General features: G+C 46.5%; 1 protein-coding gene across 2 annotated transcripts in view; it reads left to right on the plus strand.

Annotated features, from left to right (window-relative positions):
• Window positions 1–12,393: 12,393 nt before the first annotated feature.
• Vapb (VAMP associated protein B and C) overlaps window positions 12,394–22,236 on the plus strand; it is a 42,772-nt gene continuing 32,929 nt past the window's right edge. Inside the window, exon 1 of one of the 2 annotated variants that reach the window (NM_021847.4) lies at window positions 12,394–12,567. In NM_021847.4, the coding sequence (NP_068619.1) occupies window positions 12,510–12,567 (58 nt within the window). In that variant the 5' untranslated portion in view covers window positions 12,394–12,509. Of the gene's footprint in view, window positions 12,568–13,030; window positions 13,172–22,236 lie in introns of those variants that run through there. The other variant, XM_006235706.5, reaches the window with a different exon arrangement.

A 22,236-nucleotide genomic window follows, 5' to 3' on the forward strand; every position in this document is an offset into this window, starting at 1 on the left:
AGTAACTGCATGTGTGTGTGAGCATGTGTGTACATGCACGTGTGTGTGACATATATATGACACTGTGGAGAATAGGATTTTGTTGTTGTTTTTAAAGCTAAGTGTCCTAGTGAGTGCTTGTAATCCCAGCTCCAGGGGGTCAGAGAGAGAGAGCCTCATTGCTGGAGCTTAGAGTGGTCTTGGTGAGTTTCCATAAACTAAAAAGAAATTTGGGGGCTGTATGTGGTGGTGCTGTAATCCTGTCACCTCAGGGGCTGTAGGAAGAGGAATGCAGGCCTCAGGCCAGTCTGTCACCGTAAGGAGACGAGTATGACTGGCCAGTGGGGTCCTGACCTGGCAAGCATCCGTCCCTGAAGTGAGAAAATAAATGAGACCTTTACAGTTTGCGAGAGTTTGGAGTTAACAGAAAAGTTACAGACAATAGAGAACGTCTGTTACCCAACACCCCATTTCCCCTATTGTTGGAGCCTCCATTAGAGTGGCTCATTTATCATAATTAATGAGGCAGTATTAACACGAGTAATATGTTATTGTTCGTTGAACTCCACATTTTACACCGATTTCCTCAGCTGTCCCGGGATGTCCTTTTCTCCCACAACTGTAAGTTGTCACGTCTCCTTCCGCTCCTCAGGGCTGTGTCAGCCTCTCCAACTTCTCTTGGGTGACCTTGACGGTCTCAGGAGCCCTGCTTGGTCTCACTGTGTTGCTCTGGCTGTCCTGGAACTCACTGTGTAGACCAGTCTGGCCTCAAACACCCAGAGATTTTTCTTAGGATTCAATTTTAACACTTTTCCTTCGAGGCAGAGGCCTCACCGAGTTGTTGAGCTGTTCTTGAACTCCTAGACTCAAGGGATGGTCCTACCTCAGTCCCCAGAGTAGCTGGGAGTGCAGGTCTGTCACTCCACTCTGGTCCTGTGCTGTCAGAGCTGTGATTGAGAGGCGAGATGCACTCTTGGCGACATCTTGTCATCAAGGACAAGTTCCACCAACGGGCCTTGTGGATTTGGATCTTGACCTTGATCAAGACCTCTTTAAAGCTACTTTGTAGCTGGTTTCGACTCTGGCTGACTCCACAAGAAGGTCTTGCCCAACTCCTCTGACTGACACATTTGGAATTCTTCTATGCCTCTGTCATGATCTCCTCTCTCAATCTCTTGTCACCTGGGAAATGTAACATAACTCTAGGTGTACAGGCGTATGAATGAGGCATACAAAGCAACATTTCTACTGAAAGAAAAGCACAAAGAGATCATTTAGAAAGCCTCTTTGGTAAACATACAAGTCTTTACCATTTATTAAAGGTGAAAGTGAGCTTACATTCTGAGAGAACAGGGTTCATTTATTCTTTTTACCTTAAGAATTAAATTGGAGCCGGGAGGTGGTAGTGCACACCTTTAATCCCAGCCCTCCGGAAGCAGAGGCAGGCGGATCTCTGCAAGTTTGAGGTCAGCTTGGTCTACAGAGCAAGTTCTAGGACAGTCAGGGATACACAGAGAATCAATTCTGCACCCCCCCACCCCCAAAAAGATTGAAATTGTGGAGCTGGAAAGTTGACTTGGTATATATAGGTGCTTGCCTTCAAGCCTGACCACCTGAGTTCCTCCCCAGAACCCAAGTGACAGGAGAAGAGAACACCTAAATGTTGTCCTCTGACCTCCACACGTGTGCCATGGCATGAGCAGCACGTGTGCACCACACACACACACACTCATACACACACTCACACATTCTCTCTCACACACACTCATACACACACTCATACACACACACTCATACACACACTCATACACACACACTCACACATTCTCTCTCACACACACACTCATACACACACACTCATACACACACACATTCTCTCTCACACACACACTCATACACACACACACACACACACACACACACACACACACAGTCCCATACACTACATTTTTTAAAAGAATGAATGAGGGGTTGGGGATTTGGCTCAGTGGTTGAGCACTTGCCTAGCAAGCGCAAGGCCCTGGGTTCGGTCCCCAGCTCCAAAATAAAAAAAAAAAAAAAAAGAATGAACGAATGGAGTATTTGCAGACTGTTTTTTTCCAGGGTAAATTGATACTTTGATGTTATAATTGTCATTTCTGAGAATACTGCTTCAATGACTGTAGAGTATCCAATGGTAGAAGTGTGTCTAAGGTCATTTCAGAAGCCATTGGGAAGTCTGTCCTAATCTCAAGTCAGAATTGACTTAGCAACGTTTGTGGTTCATTTGCTTAGAGACAAGATCTCACCCTGGAGCCCAGACTGGTCTGGGGCTCTTGCCTACAGTCATGACAAGCCCCCTGCTTCAGCTTCCCTCATGCTGACAGTAGAGACATGAGCTGATACTCCTGGCTTCCAGAGTCTCACTCTGGCTGTCCTGAAACTTACTCTGTGGACCAGGCTGGCCTTGAACTCACAGAGATCTGCCTGCCTCTGCCTCCTTAGCGCTAGGATTAAAGGGGTGCGCCACTACACCTAACAAATTTTAAATTTCATCATTATTTATTCTGTGCCTGTGTTTGCATGAGTGTACACATGTACCCATACGTGTGCACCTGCTCATGTGTGTGCACAGTAGCGTGCAGGAGTCAGAGGATAACATGTGTGAGTCACTCCTTCTACGGTGTGGGCTCCATAGATTGATCTCAGGCAGTTAGATTTGGTTGCAAATGCCTTTCCCTGCTGAGCTATCTTGACAGCCAGCAATTCTTATAACACACAAGTCAGCAAGTCAAGCAGTGTTGTATTTGTTTGTTTTGTAGGGCCTGGGGGTCCAGGGCTGCAATACCAGCATTTCAGAGGCTGAGGTGGCATTTTCAGAGATTCAAGGTTAGCCTCAGCCACACAGTCAGTCTGAAGCCAGCCTGGGCTATACAAGACTGTCTCAAAAGACATACATACATACACACATACATACATACATACATACATACACACATACATACATACATTCACACACACACATGCACACACGCACACATACATATGCATGTGTCTGTGATAGCAATTTTTTAAATCAAACATTCTAGCATGATGGAATCCAAACATATGCTAATTTGACACTTACAGGCTGAGGAGTGGCATTAGAATAGAATATATTAAATACTGTTTTTCCTAATCAAACCGTTCTCTCTCTACAAGAGCAGACAAATTTTTTATGCATAGAGCAAAGGCGTTGAAACTTGTAACATTTCACAGTCTCAAACCTGAGGCACCGTGTCTCTTGGGTTATATAAGCAGCTGTGAGCAGTGCCTCGGTTTGTGAGGAGCTAAGTGACCTGTGGGTGTCCCGAGCTCAGAGCCGAGGCCAGAGTGAGGCCCCGTGATGAAACAGACCATCACAGTCAGAAACACCTCGCATTCGTTTTCCATTTGATTCTGAAGTCAGGAATCCTTTACCGTTGCCAAATTTTTCCTAAACCCACCTTCAGCTTCCTGGCCCAATATGAGGTCATAACTCACAGTGTAGAAGCCAGGCTCCATCCATCCGGCCATTTACTTATTTGTATGGTTGCAAATACAGGTCTATTTATTATCTTTTTTACTTTTGTTTTGTTTTTGAAACATGATTTGTTTAAGGATTGATTGATGATTGATTGACTGGTTGGTGGGCAGGGGTGGAGATGGTGGGGCATCATCATTTAAACTATCGCATCCCACTCCCTAGACACCATAGGCTCCTGGCCTTCTCATAACACAAAGTGTACCTTGTCCAACTTCTAAAATCCCCATGGTCTTCCATGGTCTCAACACAATTTAGAAGTCCAAAGTCTCTTCCGAACCAGGCTGGGTGGGATCTTGAGGGCTCTCTCTCTCTCTCTCTCTCTCTCTCTCTCTCTCTCTCTCTCTCTCTTCTCTCCATCTCAGAGCAGCAATCCCTGCTCCTGAATCCCCTTATGGCTTTCAGCACAAGCCTTGGCTTCAGCACTAAACTTCCTCTTGCTTATTTTTCTTCTCAACTGTACCTTTTGTATTTCCTTCCCCCCCCCCACTTTCTTGGTTTTTTTCCACTGGAGACCTGCCTGAGACCGATGATGACTAATAACAAAACACAGAGAATTCTTGAGCCTGTAGGTGTCTTCAGAAAAACACTAGGGGCTGGAAAGATAGTCTAGCAGTTAAGAGTGAGTGCATTTCTCACATAGAATCCAAATTCAATTCCTGGCACTCAAGTCAAGGGGCTCACAACCACCTGGGACTCCAGCTTCAAAGGGATCTGATGCCGCTGGCATCTGCGGATACCTGCACTTGTGCACAAAACCACACACACACACACACACACACACACACACACACACACACACACGCACCATACACACATCTAAAATAAATTTTGAAATTCAACAACAGTAACAAAACAACCACCAAACTTGCAGTTGGTGTCTACGGTGCTTAATATTATCAACTTGACAGACTCTAGGGTCGCCTAGGAAACAGACCTCTGAGTACTCATATGAGGGAGCTTCTAGACAGGGCCAGTGAGGTAGGACCTAGTCTAAGCATTGGTCTGTGGGCTGGGCTCCTGGACCAAATAAAAGGAGAAAGCAAATGCCATCCCAAAAGAGAGTAAGAAATCTAAAAGAACTCTCATTTGAAAGAGCCATTTTTAGCAGTCATGGCCTGGGAACACAGATTTAGGTTAACCCCCAAATCCCATGTCCCAGTGTGTGAGCAGTTTCTTGAAGTTTTTATAATTTTACAGGACAAAGAAAAGCATATATCAGAGCAAGGTTAAAATACATTGGTGGGCATATCAGAGAGGCAGGCACGGTGAGATGAGGGAAGTGCTTTTTGTAGGCCCATGATGCCATCTGAAACATTCTTAGCTCTTGGATTGGTGGAAGCTAGTAGTCTGCTAAATTAGTAGATTCTAAATAGTTTTTACCTATTAGTCACAGGATGTTATTACTGACACAGAGGCAGAAAAGGAATGACTGTTCCAGAGGCCTGGAACTAGACTGAGATAAGATAAGAAGCCTTTGGACCTGCAACATTCCAATCTCTCCTCATTGCTGAGATTCTAATTAGCCTGTCAGTCTCTGCAGACCCAGCTTCTTTTCAGGAGTTTTTGCTTGCACAGGCTGAGAACCAGCAATCATCTCTGGTTCCTCACCATGGCTACGGTGAGATCAGCCCCTCACATTCCTGCCCAGCGTGATGGACAGCAGCAATGAGAGCCCACAAATGAGAGTCTCCATCCGGCTTTTGCCAGTGTAAGAGAAAGAACACAACTGGCTGTTGCTGGAACTGCGAGGTTCGTGGCTGCTTAGCTACAGGGCGGCCAGTAATTGCAATGTCACCTCCACCCCTATAATTCCAGGACTCAGAAGGCTGAGGCAGAGGAATGGAGAACACAAGACAAAGTTATATAGCAAGAAATTCTCTCAAGTTTAAAAAAAAAATGTTTATCATGTTAAAAAAAAAAAAAAAAAGGAAAGTAGGCCTGGAGAGATGGCTCAGTGGTTAAGGGCACCGACAGCTCTTCCACAGGTCCTGAGTTCAAATCCCAGCAATCACATGGTGGCTCACAACCCTCTGTAACGGGATCTTCTGGTGTGTCTGAAGACACTGGCAGTGTACTCACATATATGTAATAAATAAAAAATTTTTTTAAAGGAAAGTATGTAGAAGACAGGGAACTGGTATCTCTCTGTGGTTTTGTAACTACTGTATCTTATCTGACATGTTCCACCAGGACAGGTACTTAAGAAAGACATTATAACAGGAATGAGGGCATGAGAAAGACTTGTTACTCATGTCTGTCACTGTTAGCTTAGCAATGGCCCTTTATTCAGTGGCATTGTGTCTTGGTCTCCTGATGTTTCTTATAAACCCAGAAGTAACCTATTGTGTGGGTTTTCCCCTGCACATTGAAGCAGTCCCACCTGGGGGAGGAAGAAATCTGGCAAAATTCGGAAACATATAAGGTTCAGAAAGTCCATAAAATTTACAAGCCTTAGGAAGGTCAGAAAGTTATAAAATTCACAAGGCCCCTTTCTAAGGTTATAGAAGCATCAAGAACCTGCTGAGGGAGAGGAGCCTCATTAATGGGGCTGTCTAAAATTTGGGCAAGTAGCTCAGCTTTCTTGAGTTGTTACTCATGCTGTGGTAGTCTTGTTTCATCCACGTCACTGTAAGTAACCCCCCATCTATGCTTCTGTGAGTAAACCCTCTAAACTAAATAGGTCACTGGATGAACTTGCAGTAAAGAGAGTAGAATCTTTTTTTTTTTTTTTTTTGGTTCTTTTTTTTCGGAGCTGGGGACCGAACCCAGGGCCTTGCGCTTCCTAGGTAAGCGCTCTACCACTGAGCTAAATCCCCAGCCCCGAATCATTTCTTTAGTATGTCTTTTGTGTGCTATCTGGGATGAATGGGTGTCAGTTCTTATCTTCCCAGGAAGAGTGGTACATCATACCCTTAGGGTATTCCCATAGCAAGCAACATGGCCCTGGCTAGACGACACTTCTTTCTGGGACTCTGTCCACCTCCAAGAAGCTCCTCTCAGCTCTCACTTAGGATCTCAGACTCCTGTCTCTTTCATCAGCTCCCTTGTCCTAGGGACAGCAGTATCTCCTGGATTTCCACCTTCTGATACCTCCAGATTCCTGTGTGGCTTTAGGAACAGGGTCTGGCTGTGCTGGGCACTAACAGGAGTCCACATGGCTAAGGAGAGACAACCAAACACATCTATAGTCTACTTGGCTTGACTGATGTTGATTGATGTGGTAGGACTAATGTGCTACAGAGAGCTTAACACTATGAATGAGAATTATTCCAGCTCCTACGATACCAAGTTCCCTATGAAACACTGGGTACTATCATCACTGCCAATTGCAGTACATAGTCATCTCTGCCACAGATGTGGAGAGCCCTGCAGCTGCTGTAAGGTTGAACAATGAGGACTGGAGGAACTGGGGAGGGACAGCTATTCTGAGGCCATGGGGCAACTGTGGGAAGCCAATGACATGTTCCAGCTTTTGTACTTTCAGCTTAAATCTCATCCAGAGAGAAACAGGGATTCCATAGAAAAGCAACCCTTTCAACCTAGATGAAAATCACACCGATGATTTAACTGGCTTGCGCAGTAACAAGTCAATTGGACATCACCATGTGTCAGAATCACGAGAGTGTATGTGGCTGTCTACTAGTGTGTCTGAGAGATGAACAGGAGCACAAAGACACGGTCAGAAGCACAGATTCATGGACAGGAGTGGAGCTAATCAGGGATACAGGTATGTGGGCAGGAGCACAGGTGTGCAGTCATGCCCACAGGTGCATGAACAGGAACACAAGTTCATGGCCAGAAGCACAGGTGCATGGTCAGGAGCACAGGTGCATGGTCAGGAGCACAGGTGCATGGTCAGGAGCACAGATGTATGGTCAGGAGCACAGGTGCATGGCCAGGAACTCATGGTCAGGAGTACAGGTGCATGGCTAGGGGTTCATGGCCAGGAGCACAGGTGCATGGCCAGGAGCACATGGTCAGGAGCACAGGTGCATGGCCAGGAGCTAATGGTCAGGAGCACAGGTGCATGGGATAGGAACATAGGTCCATTGCCAGGAACAACGTTCCATTGCCAAGAAGAGCACAGGTGCCTAGCTACAAGCACAGGTGCGCGGAACTGGTACATAGTTGCATACTCAGCACAGGTGCATGGTCAGGAGCACAAGTGCAAGGGATAGAAGCCTAGGTGCATAGTCAAGAATACAGGTGCTCAGTGAAGGGCAGAGATGCACAGTCAGGAGCACAGGGGCATAGTCAGCAGCACATGTGAATGGATAGCAGGGGCAGAGGCACACAGCCATGAGCCCAGGGACTTGGAATAGGAGCACAGGTGTATGAGCAACAACACAGCCTCATGGCCAAGAGCACAGACATATGGTTATGGGCAGTGTGTGATCATGGACAGGGAGTAGAGATGTAGAAGTCTGGTCACCAGGTCTGGGGGTGCTTCTTAAGGTGGGACATTCCCATGAGAAAGGCAGTGGTTCTAGAGTAAGGAAGCAGACACCCAGGGGACACTATTCTTCCCTTGGGCCCATGCCTGCTCAATGGGTCCACTTACAAAATGGTCATTGTGGCGGCTGCTTGGGCTCTGTATGACCTTCCCTTCCCCAGACTGGTCTGGGTACTGTTACTGCTGACTACCTAAAAAGCCAACACTAACATTGTGCTATGTCACGCCTTGGGGGAGGGTGAGGAGAGCATGAGGTCTGTTACAAACCCACAGGGACACTCAGATAGACAAAGGAACAAGGCAGAGCCTGTAGGCGCGGTAAGCGACAAATGAAAATAAACTATCCGAGAGGGTTACCAGCAGCCGAAGGGTCCACAGGTGACCAGAAGAGAGGCCTGCAATCTGAGCTGTGCAAGAGGTCAGGGTGGAATCCAGAGGCTTGGGCTGTATGCAGTACAACATCTACTAGCGTTTAAGAGCCTCCTGTGCCTAAGTAAATGCGTAAGTGAAAGAATGGAGGGAAGAAAAGCGGCCCGAGCAAGTGTATGGACCTGAGGGTAGTGGTCCAAGACTAGGATGTCCACTCTCACGAAGCTGAGGCAGGTGGATCACGAGTTTGAAGCCAACCTGGATTATGAAGTGGATTCTGAACCAACTACATAGAAAGACCAAATCCAATAAGTAATAATCATCATGATGGCGGTGTATTATCTTGAGAGATATGAAGGCTGCCGTGAAAAATTGGGACTACTTCACTGGCTCCCCTCCCCTCTCCCTCTATTCCTCACTCTCTTCTTTGCTCTGTGCTCCAATAATAAATGTCTTATGCTAATGCCCGTGACACCTTATGTAGATATGAGTGCAAGCTCTTTAGCACAAAGAGAAGTTTCCCGAGTAACAGAAAGCATCTCCGCCCATCCTACACTCTCTTTCCAGATTCTGGTAATGACGACTGGCTGGACTCATTTTATAAGCCGCTACCGGGAAAACAGCCTACGGTTTCAAAAACATCATGAATAAAAATGCCAACCGGAATTCCAGATGTTAAGAGTGAGAGGCTGAGGCTGAGGTGGCATTTGAAAACGATATTGTCACACATGCTGCACAATGGATGAGCCCTGAGGGACCTCATGCTGTCAGCAGTGGTGGCAGGGAGACACAGGCCAGCACTGCTGCCAACAGCCTGAAGAGCTTCCTTTCCCCTCAGAGACCTCTGCTCAGGTAAAGCCATATGCTTGACAATGGCGCAGGAAAGGATTTCAAGATGAGCCAGACTAAAGGCAAAGTCAATAAGTGTATTCAGTACTTAGAATCATAGGAAAAAAGGCAGCGCAGCCTCGAGCCATGGGTGTGCGCTTCTCAAAAGAGTTCTCTTAGATGGCCTGGAACTCACGATGTAGGCCAGGAGGACCTTGAATGCCGGCTTGTGCTCCCCCACGTCTGACAACACTTAGGTGGCTTGGTGGTAGCTGTGTAGATGATCCTGTGGCTTTATGTTACATTGTTCAAGGGAAGCAATTTATTACAAGGTTTAGAGATTAATAGAGCTTGAAACTAAGTTTGAAAAAAAAAAAGAAACCTTATTTGGATTGTGCTTTGTGTCAGTGATGCTGTAAGGGGCCGTCTGAGGTGCACTGTTCTAACTAAGGGGTGTGAGAGGGTGCCTCTATGGTAGGACCCCGTTGTTGCTGGTTTTTTTTTTTTTTATCCTTGTCTCAGGCGCCTTCAGGGAAACACACATTAACTCTCTGGTTATCTTGGCCCTACCATGTGAACAAGAGTTCTTACATAGAAGCTATATCTCCCAAGGCTGATGGAATGGGTACACACTCGGTGGTGAGGTGAAGGTCGTGGATCCAGAGCCAGTCACCACAGGCTACCTACTGCCTTCTGCACCTGACCTAACAGCTTCTGTGACCCCCTGGCTAAGTCCTTATGAGCATATGAACAGACCCTTAGTTTCTACCAATCAAATGGCCAAGAATGCTGTCAGACGATATCTATGGCCTATAGTAGGATTCCCCCATTCTGTTGCAACCCACCTACTTGAGGTCCTCACGTATGTACTAGAAAAGTATTATTATTTTATGAGTTTCTTTGTTCTGTTGCTATGTTAAAAAAAATCCATAGGGTGACTACTTCACTGGAACATGGAATCTTCACTGGAGAGCTACTATGTCTGTGTTCCCTGCCACGGTCATTTCTGTTAGGTTCAGAATAATTACCTCCTTTAGTCCACTGTGGAGAGGGCCATTTCCTTCATGGACAATCATCTGTGTGGAGGTACTCTGACTTTTTGTCAGCAAGAAAGGCAAAACTATGTCCCAGGGAAGCATAGGGCTCCTTCCCTTCCCACATCCCCTTAACTCCCACCACACCCCCCATCTGACCTCAGTGCTAAGTGACCCAGTCACAAACTGTGACCTGTCTTCTGCCAGGTACCTAGAGCACTCAAATTCAGAGGTGGAAAACAGAATGATGACTGTCAACAGGGACTGTACCGTTTAAGAGATGTAGGGTTTCGGCTTTGCAAGATGAACGTTCGGGATGGGTGAGTTAGTTGGTTGCAGGCAACAGGAAAGTGGGAAGTATTACTGGGCCTAACTCTCGAAAATTGCATATGGGAAGTGCCATGTTAGGTGTAATTTACAATAACAATAAGAGTAATAAAAGTAAAGTGACTCGAGGCCAGCCTGGTCTCTATATAGTGAGTTCCAGCTAGCCAGTGCTACATAGTGAGCCCTACTTCAAAGAATTAGAGACTGAGGCCATAGCTCAGTTGGTAGTGGTTGGCTGTCATGCAGCCTTACACCAGCTTCAGCCCTGTTTGCACTAGGTGTGGAAGCTAACACCTGGAATTCCTCACTTGGGAGGTGGAGGCAGGAGAATGGAGGTTATCCTCGGCTACACAGTGACTGCAAGGTCAGACTGGAATATAAGAGATCCTGTCTCAAAAACAAAGCAAACAAGCAAACAACAACAACAACAACAAAAGGAATAAAAGTAAGAAAAACATTGACTGAAAAGCTTTGAGTGTGATGAAAGATACTCAGTCACCAAATTCAGAAAGCCCAGTCACAAGATTTCACAGTATGACAAACCAGACAGTGTGGCAAAACACAGAACGGAGACCGAGGGAAATGTGTTTCATTCAAAAGCACAAGGCATATAATTGAGGAGTGGGTGACGATGATGAACTGCAGCCCTTCAACTTCAAGACAGCAGAACACAAATGTCATAAAAGCTAGGCTTTCATAAAGCATTACACGCATTAAAAAGTTAAAGCACTGAAGCAGCAGTAACAGAACACACACGGAGAGAACAGATTGAGAGGAAAAACCAATCTTGAAGAGCAAGAAATGAGAGGCAAAGAAACAGTACATCCAATGGGAGAAACAACATAAGGTGGCAGAAATAAATCTGGGTACAACAGCAAATATAATAAGTATAAATGGACTAGATGCACAAGCTAAAAGACAGAGACTACCCCTTGAAAACTTTTACTGGGAAAACGAGCTCAGGTATATAGAACATGGGAAATTCATGAACAACATGGATATTCCTGCCATATAGAGCCATATTTACCCCATATACGAATGTCTGATGAGGATGCTATTAGGGTCTGTTTTACATAGTATATGTTTACACAATGAAATACTAGTCACACGCTAATAAGAGCATACAGGGCTTATTTTGGGCATTAGACTGAGCTAGGCTCCCAGACACTTTTAATGAGATTTATGTGTGTAACTAATTTATTCTCTCAGTGAGGTCCTAGCAAGGTCTGAAGCGGGTCGTTTTCTGGTTATTGTATTTCTGAATATTTCTTGCATAAACAAATAATGCTATCAGCAAACGGTTCGGTGTAGTGCTCTGTGGTTTGGTAAACACTGAATGCAGAGTAGCTTTTATTTATGACAGTTACTGAAAGCATTCAGCAGAGTGGCACGAAATAAGCAAACAGTAATTGCCAGTTTATTATATTTTATAATTGTTATTTATGAACTGTCACAAGGCCTGGCACATATCACTAACCCGTAAGTAAACATTGTGTTTGTAAGAATAATAAGTACTTTATTATATTCAGGCTCAGTAGAGCCTGGCACCACACGTGCGTGAAGAAAGTGGAAGTTTATTCTTGTTAATTATTATTATTAAGTAAAGCACTTAACAACAGTTTTCCCCACAGGCGCTTACTGAACAGTCTAGCTGGAGACCGCCCCCTCCTCCCAAGCCTCGAGAGACCACGCCCACTGCCACGGAGGCTCCGCCCTCAACCTCCCGGCTGCGCCTGCGCAGTGGCCCAGAAAACCGTGCGCATGCGCAGTCTTCATTTTGCCGCTGTAGCCTCTGGCCACTGCCGGAGCCCGGCAGCTGCTACGTGCGTGCGTACGTGCGTGCGTCGGGGCGTGCGTACATACGTGCGTGCGTGCCGTGAGCTCGCCCGGCACCGCGGCCTCGCCCTCCGCCCCTGTGCCCCGCCACCCAGGCCGCCGCCCCCCGCCCGCGCCGCCGCCCCCGACGGGGAGGACCATGGCGAAGGTGGAGCAGGTCCTGAGTCTCGAGCCACAGCACGAGCTCAAGTTCCGAGGTAAGCGGGCGGCCGACCCGGGAGCTGTCACTCAGCGGCCGGCTCCGGAAGGGACGCGCCCTGAGGGCAGGACACTGTCCGCCTGAGGCCGGCATGCACCAGGCGCCTAATGCATGCATGTGGAGTCAGTGCATGGAATCGGCCTGAGTACTCTTCTCCTCAGCTCCCCCGGGGCAGCGAGCTGTCGGGGGTCTACAGCCCACGAAGTCTGTGCATACTTTCTATGTAGTACACTTTTTGTATACATTTGTGTGTAAAGGTGAACTTTATACACGCAGGCGTGCACAGGTGACTAAAAAAGTGCATTTATACAGATGTGTATGCATGGCATATGCATGTTATAGATAGTGTGTATACATACATGTACTATATATGTGTATATACACACAGAAGTGTGTGTGTATGTGTGTATTCATATTTCTATTCACTAATTTTAAGGTCCAGAAAGCAACAGGGTCCGTGCCCAGCCTGTTCCTTGCTTCGTTGCATATTTTGAGTCATGAGACTGGGCACTGGAGGCCTATAAAGCTCAACAACCTAAGCAAGATGGCGGCAGGCGGCTGGAAGTACTGGGAAGGGAAGGATGAAGTTGGACTCAATGGAGGTGTGCTTCAGGTTGGCCAATGTGATCCTCTGTGTATTGCCTACATGTAGGCCACAGCTGGTGCTCACGGTTTTGGGTGGCTGAGAGTCACCCGTTTCTCTGCCGTTGGGAAGTAGCGTAGGATCACAGCTCTTACCTAGTCGTCGCCTTTGAGTCCTGATTTCGGACTTTCAAACACTTTTAGCCATCGTACCCACAAACTCTTGGGAAATGCTTCATAGCTGTGAATGTCCACCTTGCCTTCCAGGTTCAGAGTGTGCAAAGACACTTACAAGGAAGCAAAGGCCCTCCGGTTAACCTAGAAACACAAACCTCAGGCCGCCTGACCCTGGGCTGTAGAGATGGTTCACCATTTAAAAGCTCCTGCTGCCCAGGCTGAGGACTTTAGTTCAATCCCTGAGACTCACATGGTCAAAAGAGAGAACTGACTTCTGCATGTTGTCCTCTTACCCCCAGCAGGTGCAGCCTAGCAGGCTTGTGAACAAACACACAGACACGTACACAACAGATTTTAAATAAAAGCATCCGTTTAAATGTGGATCCTCCGCACCAGAGGTCCCCCCCTCCCCCACTTACCAGGAATCCCACTTGGTAGTGACAGGAAAGTGGTGTGCCTTTGGTAGCAACTGTTTGGGAATTTGAATTCTGATCCTTTTCCAGGTTATGGACCTGTGCATGACCGCACAGCCGTGAACCGCCGCCATCTGGTTATCACTGTACCTCTGCATAATTGTTTTGTGTTTGCATCCCCTCATGTCTACAGAGTGTCCATCTCTGTGGTGGGGGGTGCACATGCACGGAAGCTCTTCGGCGTGTGTTTTTATTTATTGTGTGTTTATGTATCGTGTGTGTGAGGGGTATGTGTGTCACAGTGAGTGTGTGGAGGTCAGAAGACAATTCGCAGGCGTCTGGCATAGCAGTGCTTTTGTCTGCCGACTGTCGCACTGGCCTTCTCTTTGAGATCTGTAGTTCTCACCGTCTGAGGTCCACTCAGGCTGACATGATCCTTCTGTCTCTGCTTCCCCGTTGCTGGTATTGCTGGTTTAACACATCTTTGGATAGCCTGTTGGGATCAGATGGACTTTGTGCTATAGGGTTCTGTGGGCCTGTAGGCTGATGTAAGTCTGGAGCATGTTGAGATCAGTGGTGATGTTCAGAAAAGTCAAGTAGGTTGAATCCACTTTTACGTAGACATATTTTCAATTTAGGGAGGGGCTGTCATGTCAGTTGGTTTTCTCGGCTGCTGTTCTCCGACACCCACCTTTCCTTTGCATCCAGGGAAAAAGGGGGCAGATGAGGTGACCCAGACTAGAGAGTGTGGGGAAACAACTTCCCAGGGAATGGGAGGTGACAGAGTATCATTGAATCTGGTTACAAAGGTCCAGTGGCAGAAAGGGGGAAGTGGGTGGGAGTGTCCGGGCCTGGCCAGTACTGTGCATGGAGGTCTATAAGCCGGAGTACTTGCTTCTTGGAGATGCTGTGGTTAGGAGTTGCGGGTCAGAGTAGAGGGCCAGACTGGCTAGTACACAGTGTCAGGTCTACACACCCACTGGGTGTAATGACTTGACTGATCTTGATACCCCAAGCCCCCATACACTACTGCCTCTGAAGGAGGAGAGTGTTCCAGCTCTTCCAATTCAGTGTGTGTGACCTAGGGTGCCATTTGCCCTCTTACCTTTGGGTCGGTGGTGGTGCTAAGAAGGTGACACTTCTCCAGCCAACATCACTGGTTGCCAAGGAGATAGTCCAGGGGTTTAGTGTCCGAATGTCTTCACTCTGGAAGAGTCGTCCAGGGATGTGTGGAAACTTGATGGGGGTTGGGGGGTGTTTCTTGTGAGTGCCAGCCATGTATTAGTGTGGAGCCTTTGCCTTGCAGATGAAGTCTCACTAAGCTTTCAGGCCAGTATGGAGCGAGTGGTTTTCCTGCCATAACTCCCTGGTGCTGGGATTGTATGTGGCACCACCAATCCCAACTGGGGTGTTCAGTTTCTTGGTTTGTTTGCTTTAAGCTGAGTGCTGAGGTGGTAAAATGAGAGGCCCAGTAAATTGGCTCTTTGTGTTAAGGGAATTCATTTGAGGGTGAGAACCTTCAGATTTAACTGGGCTCCTTCATGTTATCCAGAATGATGACTCTGATTTCTGAGGTTCGTCTAAATGAATGACATTTACAAGCTAATCAAAGTACTTGTCACCCAGAGACTCATGGGTCTTTCACTGCTGTTGAAGACACTACCGTGGGATTTAGCACTGGTCATAATATTGGGAATTTTGTGTGATTTGTGTTAAATTTAAATGTGCTATAGGCTGGACGTGGCGACACATGTCTGTAAACTAAGTACTCTGGAAGCTAAGGCAGGAAGATTGTGAATTCAAGATCAAATTGGGCTACATCTCAAGAAAACATAAAAATAGAACCAAACACCACAAAAACAACTAAAGTGTGATGTAGGTCGGTGGTAGTGGGCTCTTGGTTTGGTCCCTAGCAACACACACACACACACACTCTCTCTCTCTCCCTCTCTCTCTCTCTCACACACACACACACACACACACACCCTGCATATGCACACATATGTACACACACATACACACAGCTGCATATGCACACACAAGTACACGCGTGTAATACACATACACACATGCATGAACACACATGTACGTGCACGCACGTGCACACACATACAGAAGAAAACAGCCCATCCATTTCTATGTTTTTTTTAGTCTTGTGGGCCATGCTACATTGCATTACAGTAAACCCCCCGAGGAAAAAGGTAATGGAAAGCAGAGTGTGTGGGGCTTCCTTCACTCCTGATATTCGTGAGCTATCTTTATGGGTTCAGAATAGAAGTTCCTTCAGACAAGGGCACTTTCTGAGAGAGCGAAAGACTTCAGAAGCTTATGGGAGGAGTGTCCCCTTCTCTTTTCTCCATCCAGGCCTTGTAGGGTCTGACTGCTTCTTACATCCTCCTGGGAGCTCTGACTTGTGTCTGCCTCCGACCTCTCAAAGGTTTGTCTTTCCTTTCTCTCCTGTCAGATCTCCCCTGTGATGTGTGGTGTCTTGTATATTTTGGGTTACTCTAATTTCTATTGAAGTCATAGCCGGTTTTGCTAGCTAAGCACCTCGCTGGGTCCGAGGCCTCCTTGTCTTGTTCTGGCAAAAGCTGGTTCAAAGCCAGTGACCTTTGGGAAGTCAGAAACAGCTCAAGTACCTGGGCAGAGGTACTCGCGCACTCCAAGCTCGTGGGTAGACACTGTCTTCTGAATGGAGAGAAGAGGCCTAGACTCGTTGGTTCAGGTTGTCGAGTTGGTGGGAAGAAACCTGAAGCAGCCTCCCAACAAGAGGATCTAGTCTTTATCCTCAGTAATTACCTTTCCACGGCTTGCTCAGTGGGTCAGAGCTCTGGTTTCCTTAACATTTCAGGGTCCTGTTGGCAGACTGTGCTTTACAGCACAACAAAATGTCAGCAGCGTGCTTAAGGTTCTTTATGGCCGTGGTTTAAATCCATCCTGAATAGATCATCTTCATGTATTTAATTATTAACCAGCATGCTCATCAAAAAAGCGAGTGGCATTAGGTTTACTGGGCTCGAGTCAAACTTAAATCTTCATTGACAGTACTATTTACTTCTGAAACCTTATCCCTAGGAGAACAATGAACCAGAAGGCAGCTTTCTCTTATCTTTCTTAAAGATGTTTGTGCAGTCCTTGGCCTTGTACTTGGAAGGCAGGCTGGTTCTTCATAAGGGCTTGTGTCGGGCAGCCTGGCGGCTCCCTAGTAACTTTTCACCCGTGTGTTGACTTGTCACAGTAGTTAGTCTGAACGAATGCTTCTTAGAGAGCCCGCCTGACTGTTAGGTGGCATTAACACCATCTTTTATTATTATGATTTCTTCCACAGAGATGTACTCTGCGCCTGCAGTCTTAGGCTGAGTAGTTGGAAATGAGGGGTGGGACAAGGGAATAAGTTCCGGAGAATGTTAGAGGAAGAAACTTGAGTTTTAAGATGAAGAGCTTCCTCCCAGACTACTCCATCTCTCTTCATTTGGTAGAAACTTTGCCATTTGAAAGCTGACCTGGCTTGGAAGGAGCACGACTGTCTGCAAAATGACAGAAGATGAACACAGACGAGAGCCTTCCATTAGTCAGGAGGAGTCTTTCATAAAATAAGAACCTTGAATTGTACTAAAACAAGGGTGCATTATGGTGCCGGCGCGTCTCGTTTGCTGTCATTTCAGGGCCTTCCAGGCCCACGCACGGCAGCACATCACACTCAGAACTTTGGCCTTGTTCACTGGTTCTTTGAAGCATTTACTCGGGGACCCGGGCAGTGCTGCTACAGAAACAGGAGTGGCTTAGAGAGCTCTGCCCACTGAACTTGACAGTCATTCTAGGATTATCTTAGAAAGAAATGGGGTGGTAATAAATACCTCCTAGAATTTCCATTTTTCAAAACGCTAAATGCATTCTTTAATCAGGAGCTGTTGTTGACTGGAAACAGGCCCTCTTGGGTTCTTTGGGGTTCCTCCCGTGTGTGGGATGTCTGGAGTCACTGCTGTTAAAATATATAGCCTCATAAGGAATTTTTTATTATTTATATATAATATTAAAAATACATACTCACTGTTTAGAATTGGTTTTCTAGATGGATATTTAATACATGTTTTCCCCACCCCCACTGCTGATAGTTCCTTAGTGCTGGTTCACACAGTTTCATTCTCTGTAGAGTGAGGTAGAAGGTTTACAGCTATGAAGGAATGGCCATTGGGGTAATTTCTTTTGTTTTGAAGGTCTTAGCTTGTTTAATTTTTAAAAAGATTTAGTTATTTTTATGTGGTGTTTGCCTGCATGTGAGTCTGTGTGAAGGTGTCAGATCCTTTGGAATTGGAGTTTCAGAAGAGTTGTGGGCTGCCATGTGGGTACTGGATATCAAACCCCTGTCTTCTTGAAGAATAAACAGCGCTTTTAACTGCTGGGCCACCTCTCCAGCCCTGACATTTTAAAACATTTTATGTACAAGACTTGCATGCTTTCCTTCATTGGGTAGACTTGAATAATCTATTCAAGAAAGGCTACTTAGTTCAACTTAATGAAGCCTGTGTCCTTTGAGTACTGATGGGAACATTGCAAGCACAAATCCATCCAGCACAGTCACTCCTTCAGGTGTAATTGCCCAGTGTTAGGTTTATCTTTTGTCCTGTAGAGGCTATTAACTGCAGCGTGTGCACCAACCCTTCTTGCGAAGATCAGCCCGTTCTGTCAGGGTCTTTGGCACTTATAACTGCCTCCCCAGAAACCCTGGACGAGAGCAGGCCATGGTTCCAACCACCTCTTGGGTGTCAGCAGAGGTCATGAATGATAGAGCTTTCCTCAGCTTGCAAAGATTGACAGAGTGTGAGTCAGGAAAGGTGAGTGCGCCTAGGAAGCAGTGTCTGAAGTAAATGGACCTTTCCCAGATGATCCCTGAGCCTACCTGTGTGCGGCCCCGGCAAAGAAGCGGGGTGGTGCGAGTTAGCTGGTGATTAGCAGCATCCCTCCTATGGGTTGAGGGCAACTTAAGGTTCTGTATGCGTTGTGCCCGGAACAATGACATGAAGCTGGTGGCGAGTTCAGGGCAGCTTGAGGTGTACCTGTTGCGTCCACAGTTGTGGTACTTGGACATTCTCCCTTTTGTAGCATTCATGCCCTTGGTACCACATTCTCCTTGCCCGCATCCCTTCCTGCTAGCTCACTGAGCAGGACTCACATCTGTGCTGAGCAGCCTGGAGAGGCCATGACTGCCATGGCCCCCTCTACCCTGTTCCCTCTGTGGTCCGACTGATTTGCTCTGGCTGACTAATAGCTCCTAACAGATCTTCCAGTCTCAGGCCTGTCTTTCTCCACATTGGTACAACTTTTAGAAATGCAAATCTGGTCATATCTTGCTTAAGTTTGTTAACGTTGCCCGGTGGCCAGTACGGTACAGATTGGATCCTTTACCAGATGAAGTCTGGCTGTCATTTCCCATCTGATCAGTGTCATCTTTCTTCTAGCCTGTGCTCTCCTTCGCCATAGGACTTGTACACAGACATCTTCCCTGCTCTCCTGCTTAGTTCTGAGTCAGTCAGTCAGTCAGTCTGTCTGTCTGTCTGTCTCTCTCTCTCTCATGCTCCAATACTAGGATTCACACTTGACCCTGTGTTTTCCTTGGTGTACAGTGTTAGTTGGGGCCTGTCGCTTTCCTCCCCAAGCCTTGTGCTTGGCACAGTGCTCAGCTCTGTACAGCCCATTGACTGGGCATGGTGTGTTCATTCAACCCAGGGCTTCTTGCTCCCTGATTCTTCCCCAGGCCTCTCCTCTCCTCTCCTGTCTCCTGTCTCTTCCATTCTTGTTCCAGATGTACCTGTGATGCCCTTCCCGGAAGAGAGCCCTTCTCCCTCCATCCTCACTGGGCTAATCATTCCTTACCCCTCTGTGGGTCCTCTCTATTATAGGTTTCTCTCTGTTCAGGACACCTACCTGAACTTGTCCTTGGCTCTCCTGGAGACTTGCTGGCCTCTTCTGGCCTCTGTTTCCATTTACAGGACTCTGGCCTTGGGCTTTTCTTATCCTGCCCTTTCAACCATGTTTCCACACAGTGCCCTGTCTACTCTGGCTTCAGGAGGTTCTTTGGCTCTTTTGGCTGGCTTGAGCTTCTGTCAACCTGGTTGTCATGGAAACCGTAGACTCAGCCAGCCTCACCTTCTTTGGTGATTCTTACCCCTATGTGTGATCCTGTGTCTTGGGAATGCTTTTCTGTTCAGTTAGACAAACATCCTCGATTCCCTTTTCCCCTACTCTTACACCAGTGAGACCATTTAAATCAGTAAACTGCCAGCCTGTTCATTGCACACACCCTTCAGAATGTAGCACTGTGTTCTCAGCCTTCTTGCTTCTGTCATACTTTGAACTGTTGCATAGACAGTTGACAGACTCTTATTTCTTTAGTGCTGGGAACTGACAGGATCCCATGAATGTTAGGCACACACCCTACCATGGAGCCTCATCCCCAGCCTTCCTTTGTGAGGGAAGGGAACTTTCTATTTTGAGATAGGTGTCTCTAAGCTGCCTAGGCAGGCCTTTTCTGCTCCTACCTCAGCCTCATAGGTTGTCAGGTATTACAGGCCTGTGCCACCAGGCCTAGTTCAGAAAATCCTTCTTAATTGAAACATGACCTTGATAATTCTCTATTCAAAAATATTTGCTGGCTCCTTCAAGCTTGTATCACACATCAACTGTGTTGGGAGAATAATGTACGTTAGTTTGAAAAGCTTATAATAGACCTCGAGACTCAGGCTCATGCCACACTTGAACTTTAGAGATCGTCCATGTTGGTCTCAGTTGCATGCTCATTCTCAGTCTTAGTTCTAGATGGGCTCCTCCATTCCAGCAGACCAGTTGCTCTATCTCTAGTCTTCTGCATGGGAAGCAGTAGTGCCCATCTCTCTAGCCTGAGAGTCCAACCCAGAGCCTGGACCATTAGTTCAGTTCCTGCTGCCTGCAGCATGCCTCTGCTCCTGTAGAGGAAACCCTAAGGAATCCTTGTTTTTTTTTTTTTTTTTGTTTTTGTTTTTTTATTTTTTTTTTCTTTTCTTTTCTTTTTTTCGGAGCTGGGGCAGGGAATCCTTGTTTTTTATGGAGCTCATCTTTCAGTGAGAAAAATTGGACTCTTGTGTCAGCTGAAGATGAATGCTGAATGAAGACAGGCATGAGTTAAAGGATTTGAGAAGAGCTCTGCTTTTTTATTTTTTATGTGTTCTACTTATTTTGATTTGTGTGTTTTATTTTAAAAAATTAAAAAGATTTTTGTTTTATTTTTACTTTTTAAAATATTTAAAAGATTTTGAGGTTCTGGAGATGGAACTTAGGGTCTTGTCCATGGTTGGCTTATGCATTTTCATTGATCTATATCCTGACTTCAGGGTTCCGTTTTAAATAGGGCATTAGGGGAGCCACTTCACTGAGGTTGGTGACATTCGAGCTGAAAGGTTGACCTATATACAACTGGTGTAAACCTGAGATATTTGGGGGAAGATATTCTAGACCCTGGGAATGACAAATGCAGAGCAGGTGGCAGTGAGCCCCTGAGGTCAAGGAATAGCAGCAGCCTTGTGCCTTGAATGGCAGAAGGGTAAGGTGAGCTTTTAAGGGCACAGACAAGGAGGCTGCTGGAAAGGTGAGATTGTGCTGTGATGGGTATGAGAAAGATTTGGAGGGATTTATTTTAAAAATGGGCTGGCTGTTATGTCTGGTGATTTAGACTAGGTGTGGGAGCTCTGTGATGATATGACCTTCAGAGCAAGAGAGACAGGTACAGTGGACAGGTATGATGGACAAGTACGATGGACCAGAGTAGCAGCAATGAAAGGTGAGAGATACACAGATTCTGACTGTCTTGAGGGTGGAACCCTCAAGAACCTGCTGGTGACCAGGTGATAGGAACTAAGGCAACTGACTCAGGGAAGGGCAACATGGGGAGAGTGGGTCTCAGGGAAGTTAAGTAGGTATGGCAAGTACAAATGTAAAGAAAATGGATAGTGGATTGGGAAGCCTAGAAACAGAGCCAGCCACATACGGACATATGGAAGTCAGTAACTTGTTAAAGCATAATAAAGAGGAATCTCTCCTGGTTGGAGGGATTCCCTAACCATTTATAAAATAGGTGTTTGAGCAGAGCCTAAAAAAATGAGCATACTTCCCAAAGCAGAGGAGGGCTCTGAAATGGCTACTTAGGTTCTTCAGTAACAGGGAAACCAGATCAGAATCTATTCTAACCAACCAGCTACATGCTACCCTTTCTCACATTGGTGAAATGAGAAATCCAGTTGAGTAGAGCCACAGAAGACCAGCCATGTCCTCAATGGGCTGTGTTGTCTGTAACAAAGAGGGGCAACTTGGGTGCGTCCTGCAGCCTGAGAGATTGAAACTACCATGAACCACTATTTATATTGCAGTGGCTGCAACTCAGAGAAGTTGGTGCTTTGCAGTCTTACTCAGTCCCTCAGGTAGGTATCCCTCAGTGGCCCCTCTGTGCACACAGACTGTGTTTA

This window comes from Rattus norvegicus, chromosome 3 (genome assembly GCF_036323735.1).
Source record: "Rattus norvegicus strain BN/NHsdMcwi chromosome 3, GRCr8, whole genome shotgun sequence".
Lineage (NCBI taxonomy): Eukaryota > Metazoa > Chordata > Mammalia > Rodentia > Muridae > Rattus > Rattus norvegicus.